At 56.7% G+C, this 7,065-nt stretch overlaps 1 protein-coding gene across 1 annotated transcript in view; it reads left to right on the top strand.

Moving 5' to 3' along the window:
* The window catches only part of ATP13A1 (ATPase 13A1), a 17,831-nt gene that overhangs the window by 8,799 nt on the left and 1,967 nt on the right, over positions 1 to 7,065 (top strand). Inside the window, exons 14-22 of the mRNA XM_008049411.2 lie at positions 69 to 244; positions 317 to 427; positions 1,436 to 1,561; positions 2,640 to 2,748; positions 4,178 to 4,377; positions 4,454 to 4,550; positions 5,526 to 5,689; positions 5,759 to 5,873; positions 5,951 to 6,147. Coding sequence (XP_008047602.1) covers positions 69 to 244; positions 317 to 427; positions 1,436 to 1,561; positions 2,640 to 2,748; positions 4,178 to 4,377; positions 4,454 to 4,550; positions 5,526 to 5,689; positions 5,759 to 5,873; positions 5,951 to 6,147 — 1,295 coding nt within the window. The remainder of the gene's footprint in view (positions 1 to 68; positions 245 to 316; positions 428 to 1,435; positions 1,562 to 2,639; positions 2,749 to 4,177; positions 4,378 to 4,453; positions 4,551 to 5,525; positions 5,690 to 5,758; positions 5,874 to 5,950; positions 6,148 to 7,065) is intronic.

The raw sequence follows: 7,065 nt of genomic DNA, 5'->3' as shown, positions 1-7,065 counted from the left end.
GGTGAGGCAGGGGCTTGGCTGCCTCTTTGGAGCGAAGCCCCTCAGTACTCGTACTTATTTGTTTCCAGATGAGAAAGTATTCCCCCGAAGTATTAAAACTCAGGGGCTGAAAATTCACCAGCGCTTTCATTTTGCCAGTGCCCTGAAGCGAATGTCCGTGCTTGCCTCATACGAGAAGCTGGGCTCCACCGACCTTTGCTACATCGCGGCTGTGAAGGGGGCCCCCGAAACCCTGCACTCTATGGTGAGCTGGCCCGGCCCAGGGTGGGGGCTGGGGTCATGACCCATCAGTAACATCCCTCTGTGTTCCCTGCAGTTCGCCCAGTGCCCGCCCGACTACCACTACATCCACACCGAGATCTCCCGAGAGGGGGCCCGCGTCCTGGCGCTGGGGTACAAGGAACTGGGGCACCTCACTCACCAGCAGGTAAGGGCCTGGGCTTTCCAAGCCTGCACTGTCTCCCTCACGCCGCTGCCTGTCCCCCATGCGCCGTCCTACCACTCCACCCCTAGCTTCTCCCTTTGGAGGTCCTGAGTGGCGCATGGTCCTCAGTCCCCCTCTGTGGGGCCCATCCCGCCTTGTACACACAGAGCACACCCAGACTGTGCATGCCCCACCCTAGCGTGCCCCCTGCACCTGCTCCCGCACTGCCCACCACTTGGTTCCTGCAGGAACTGGATAGTGTCCTCAGCTCTGTTGTCCACATATCCTGTCCTCCCTCCTCCACCAGTGACACATCGTCCCCTTCACCTGCTTCACTTCAGCCCAGCCCTCGTTCAGTCTGCCCGCACTCCACAGCCATGAGGTCCTTCCAAGTCCTTCCAGAACCTGACAGCAGGTTGCAGGACTGTGTGCAGAGCCAGGCTGAGGCTCACAGCCAGTGTACTATGCCTTCTTCCTACTCCCCGAGCCCCCCTCTCTCCAGTGGCACATCCCCTCTCCCCCTTCACAGTGGCCATCTCCAAGGCCTCCCCACCCCCTGGGCTCCATCTCTTGACCCTGTCTGCCTTTTCCTCATCTTCTCTTGTGGCACTCTGTACTGCGATTTCTGTGACTTTCTCTGTCAAGTGTCTCCCCAAGACAATGTAAGCTTCCTAAAGGGTATGTGTGATAGAAGATGAGTATGGGTATTGGCTAAACCCCAGCTTTATTAAAACTCCAGCTTTATTGACATGAAAGCTAAGCCTCAGGGGCTCCATGACTTACCCATATCCACAACCATGAGATAGAGGCATGATAGATGCCCAGACACCAGCCACTGCTGTACCCTGTCCCTCAAGGGTACCTAGAGCCCTCTCTGTGTCTCTTACCCCCCACCCACAGCACTGTCACACAGGGAGGAGTCCATCATCCCCTGCCTCCCAGCACATGATTGGAGCTCAGAAAATGCCAGGTGGGGACAGATGGTGAGGGGGCACCCGTGTCTGTCCACAGGCCCGGGAAGTCAAGCGGGAAGCCCTAGAGTGCAGCCTCAAGTTCGTTGGCTTCATCGTAGTCTCCTGCCCACTCAAGACTGACTCCAAGGCTGTGATCCGGGAGATCCAGAATGCATCCCACCGGGTATGGGATGGGGTTCGGCTCCACCCTACAGATGGGAAGTCGAAGCAGAGGTGGGGAGGTGACAGCAGGGGGCAGTTCCAGCCCGGTTGTGGGGGTGGACATCCATGTCAAGACAGAAGGCTGCAGGTCTTAGCTGAGCACAACCATAGCTCGGGTACTTATGTTGGCCCTGGCCCGAGGACGCTCAGGATCCACCTGTGCCGGCACTTCTCACCTCTGCAGACCCTCCAACATCCCTGAGAAGCTGTTCTCCCTACTCCCCCATCCTAGAGAGGAGGAAACAGGCTGCGGGAGTCGAGGGGCATGAAGGCAGTACTTGTCTATCCTGGTAGTTTTTGATGTTATCTATTTTGCGACTTGGGTGTGTTTTTAGGGTGTGGCGGGTGCACGAGCCAACTGGAGGGTTGTGCTGCTTGGTGATGTGGCTAGTCCTCACCAGGTCCCCAGTGGTCATGGCCCCATCCCCCTCCTCATGAAATGTTTCTTTCCTCCATAGGCAGCTGCCAAGCCAAGAGGGTCCCTGCCAGGGGCTGGGTCTTTTTTTTTTTTTTCTTTTTTATGAGTTGGAGTCTCACTCTGTCACCCAGACAAGTGCAGTGGCCGCTCCGGCCACCACAGCCTCGACCCACTGAGCTCCAACAATCCTTCCGCCTCAGCCTTCTGAGTAGCCGGAATTACAGGCATGCGCTACCATGCCCGGCTGATTTTTTTGTTTATTGTAGGGATGAGGTCTCGCCAAATTCCCCAGGCAGGTCTTGAACCCACGGGCTCAGGCAATCCACTCACCTCAGCCTCCCAAAGGCGCGGGATTACAGGCTGAGCCACCGAGCCGGCAGGGCTGGGTCTTAATTGGTGTTGCAAATAGAAGCTGTGGGTTAGCTCGAAAGGACACATCTGTATTGATTGTGTAAAAAGCCTTGCGTGGGGGTGGATTGTGGCCTGTGAAAGCCCACTGGGGTCTCCACTAGAGGGCCAGAACCTCCCACACGGCCTACGTTAGATTTGGCAGCCAGGTTTCCAGGCTGGAGGTTGGTTCCTCCAGGCTGCCCTGCTGAGCCCCCACCCTTCACTCCCCAAGGTGGTCATGATCACAGGAGACAACCCACTCACCGCCTGCCATGTGGCCCAGGAGCTGCACTTCATTGAAAAGGCCCATACACTGATCCTGCAGCCTCCCTCAGAGAAAGGTAAGGCTCTAGCACAGCTGACGGAGGTGACCCTGAGTCCAAGAATAGCTCCTGTTCCGGCAGCACAATGTCCTCAAACAGTCATTGCAATGGCGCCACCAATTAGCCCAGCCTGTTGGGCCCTTTGGGCAGCATGTGGGTGGTTCCAGGGTCTGGGGCATTTAGACGTTTCTTTACATACATACAGTAGCAAGGCCTTGCCTCACATCCACCAAGGTCCTGCAGGTGTCCCACCTGCTGAGTGCCCCCTTCCTGAGCACAGGGACTGCTGGTACCGACAGCAGCAGATGGTGGCACCATTATGGCCAGACCCCAGGCAGAGGGCTCTGGACATTGCCTCATTGGTTCCTCCACCCTGTCCCACCCCACACCACGGAGGAGAAAGCTGGCTGAGTCAGCGTTTGAGGCCCCTGCTTTGTAGACAAGGGAACAGAGGCTCAGAAGTGAACCCACTTGCCCAGGTCACTCATGTCATCACAGCCAAAGATTGGGACCCAGACAGTCTGGCTCCATAGCTCATGGCCCCATCTCTCTGCCTCTCTGGAGTGGCCTCTTGGGGCAGTGTCCCAGAGTCTGACTGATGGAAGGGCAGGTGCCTGCCCCAGGGCAAGGGGTGAGGCCCCCGAGGACACAGTCCAGGGCCTGCATGAGGGGCCACAGCAGGTCCTGAGAGGAAGCATGTAGGGCAAGGTTGTTACAGGACTGCCATTTCCTAGGGCCAGGGCAGTTTCCAGAGCCTCTCAGATACTGAGTCCTTGCCTCCATCTGTGCTGTTGGTCCCAGGTCACCCTCCATCCCAGCCCGGCCTGGGGATGGTAGGCAAATGCCATGAAGGGAGGATCAGGCCTGTTCATTGAAAAGCACAGCTGCTCTAACAAAACGGCCACAACAAAAACCAAGTGGAGGCTGGTTTCCCTCCCGCTTGGGGCAGTCCAGGCCGAGCAACCCAGCGGGGCAGGCTGGTGGGCCTCTCCTGGCCATCCTCCTTGCCCAGTGTCCGAGGCTGGGCCAACCGGCAAAGAAGAGGAAGTAAAGAAAGAGGAAGACAGTAAGGGGTGGGTAGCCCTGGCAGAGTTCAAAAGGAGCCTGGCCCAGGAAAGCGGAATTCAGGGGCAGGAGTTCATCAGGGGCCTCAGTCCGGGGGCCTTGCATGAGGCGGGGGACAGTGTAGCTGAGGTCAGACTTTCTGGGTTCTACCTGGCTCCGTCATGGGACCTCAGGTGAGTAACTCAGGTCCTAGGTTCTTGGTTTCCCCATCTGCACCTGAGATTCTACGTATGTTCTCTGTGAAATGCCCAGAGCAGAGCTGGGTACCTGATGGGGCTCAGGATGGTATAGGAGCAGGGAAGTAGAGGCTCCAGAGAGGATTGGCCACCCAGTGCTGGGTGCCTGAGTGAGCCTATCCCTGACCCTGACTGTCTACCTGCAGGCGAACCATGCGAGTGGCGCTCCATTGATGGCAGCGTCGTGCTGCCCCTGGCCCAGGGCTCCCCGAAGGCCCTGACTCTAGAGCATGCATTATGCCTCACAGGCGATGGCCTGGCCCACCTGCAGGCCACCGACCCACAGCAGCTGCTCTGCCTCATCCCCCACGTGCAGGTGTTTGCCCGTGTGGCCCCCAAGCAGAAGGTATGTGCATGGTCCTGGGGGGATGGCAAGGGAGGTGGACCCGAAGCCCCTGCTCAGCCCAACTCTGCCCGCACAGGAGTTCGTCATCACCAGCCTGAAGGAGCTGGGCTATGTGACCCTCATGTGCGGAGATGGCACCAACGACGTGGGTGCTCTGAAGCACGCCGATGTGGGTGAGCCTGAGAGCTGGGGGCACTTTTTTCTTCAAGAATCTGGCATTAGGGGAATGTCAGTGAGGGGACAGATAGACTTGAGGCAGGCATGGTGACTCATGCCCGCAGTCCCAGCTACTCAGGAGGCTGCAGTGGGAGGATTGCTGGAGCCCAGGAGTCCAAGACCCACCTGGGCAATGTAGCAAGACCCCATCTCTATAAAAAATTAAATTAGCCAGGTATGGTGGCACATGCTTGTAGTCCCAGCTACTCGGAGACTGAGGTGGGAGGATTACTTGAGCCTAAGATCTTGAGGACATGATCACACCACTGCATTTCAGCCTGGGAGACACAGTGAGCCTGCATGTCTAAAAGTAAGAAAGCCCTCACTGCTGCACAGGTTCAATCACGGGGGCATTAAGCCCTATGAGGAAGCGATGCAGGGGACAGGAGGGGACCAGCAAGGTCAGGGGATCCAGGGAACTTTAAAGTCTGGAAGGGACATGAGTGTCAGAGGAACAGGGCGGAAGCCAGAGAGAGAAGGGACAAGTGGGGAGAGTGACTCAAGACCAATAGCTCGTAGCCTCGGATCTCTGTCAGAACACAGGTGTTTAGTTTAGCTTTTAAGATCAACCTAAGATGTTTGCACTTTTCCAAAATGTGCCTGCTTTTTTTACTAAAGCATGTCAAGTATGATTTACCTCTGAGAATGATGCTCCTTGGTATCCATTTCTTTAGAAACCAGTTTAGTTTTGACCCATCTGGGGTCATGTGTCTCTCATGCGATTTGCTGTGGAGATTTTTGTTGGTGTGCTTTCTTGGGTAGCTTGTAGAAAGCTAAATGGGCATGCTCTGAGGTCTTGTGGAGGTCAGGTAGCCTGGGGAGGTCTGAGCAGAACAAGCTGCACTTCAGGACTGAGGAGCAGTGGCTCTGAGGCTGTTGAGTCCATCTGTGTGGAGCCTGCGCCTCAGGTCCTCACGCCCTCCCACCGCCAGGTGTGGCGCTCCTGGCCAATGCCCCTGAGCGGGTGGTCGAGCGGCGGCGGCGGCCTCCCCGGGACAGCCCAACCCTGAGCAACAGTGGCCTCAGAGCCACCTCCAGGACAGCCAAGCAGAGGTCAGGTCTCCCACCCCCTGAGGAGCAGCTGGCCTCCCAGAGGGTGAGTCTTGGGGCAGGGGGGTGCCAGTGCCCCTCCTGGCCGGGGCTGACCCCTGCCGCCCATCCACAGGACCGCCTGAGCCAGGTACTGCGGGACCTCGAGGATGAGAGCACACCCATCGTGAAGCTGGGGGACGCCAGCATCGCTGCACCCTTCACCTCCAAGCTCTCATCCATTCAGTGCAGTGAGTCCTTCATCCACCCCATCCCTGCCTGCCCCCCCCAGTACCACCACCCACACCCGCCTCCCCTCACCCTGCAGTCTGCCACGTGATCAAGCAGGGCCGCTGCACGCTGGTGACCACACTGCAGATGTTCAAGATCCTGGCACTCAACGCCCTCATCCTGGCCTACAGCCAGAGTGTCCTCTACCTGGAGGGCGTCAAGTTCAGTGACTTCCAGGCCACCCTGCAGGGGCTGCTGCTGGCCGGCTGCTTCCTCTTCATCTCCCGTTCCAAGGTGGGCCCTGGAGACCAGGGCTGGGTGGGCCATTGAGGGCCAGGCTGTTGCAGGCATTGCAACTGTCATCCCTGAGTTACAGGCAGATTCAGGGTCTTGTACTTGTCCATAGGCAGGAGTCTCAGGTGTGGACCACACAGAGCCCCACAGGTGAGGAGAGGACAGACAGGGAAACAGTTACGAAGAGGGACCCAAGAAAACCCAGAATTATCTTTTGGGGGGCAGTCCCCTTGTACAGGCTTCCCCACTAGGTGTTCTAGGAAGCCGTCAGCATCAGTGTGCCAGGTAGTGTTGTGTGAGGCTGCGGTCAGCTTCAGTGGATTTTCTTTTGGAGATTCTTTCAGTGCTTTTGCCCATTTCATGATATGTGGTTTACACAAATAACCAGACCACACTGCGCTGAGTGTTTAGCAGTTTTTGATCAAAAACCAGGCTGGGTGCGGTTGCTCACACCTGTAATCCCAGCACTTTGGGAGACTGAGGCGAGAGGATTGCCTAAGCTCAGGGGTTCAAGACCAGCCTGGTGAGACCTCATCTCTACAATAAATCCCAAAAACTTAACCTGTAGTTCCAGCTACTTGGAAGGATGAGGCAGAAGGATTGCCTGAGCCCAGCAGGCCGAGGCTGCGGTAGCCATGAGCATGGCACTGCACTTCAGCCTGGGAGACAGAGTGAGAGTCTGACTCAAAAAAAGAAAAGGAAAAAACCAGCATAACCCCTCCCCCCCATTCCCCACCCTTCCTATTCATCCAGTCTTGCCCCAAGCAACTTTTTTGTTGTTGTTTCCCCAGATGAAAAAGTCCTCATAGGGAAAACATTTTCCCAATGTGGAAGAGGTGAAACAGCAGAAGCACTAAAAAGCATATTGGTAGGCGTATTGCATCAAACTTTAAAGTACTTTTTTTTTTTTTTTTTTTT

The sequence above is a fragment of the Carlito syrichta genome, unplaced genomic scaffold (assembly GCF_000164805.1).
Source record: "Carlito syrichta isolate Samal-C Ts95f unplaced genomic scaffold, Tarsius_syrichta-2.0.1 Scaffold135583, whole genome shotgun sequence".
In the NCBI taxonomy this organism is placed as follows: domain Eukaryota; kingdom Metazoa; phylum Chordata; class Mammalia; order Primates; family Tarsiidae; genus Carlito; species Carlito syrichta.
The sequence above is the reverse complement of the archived record's forward strand: the minus strand, read 5'-3'. Positions and strand labels throughout refer to the sequence as shown.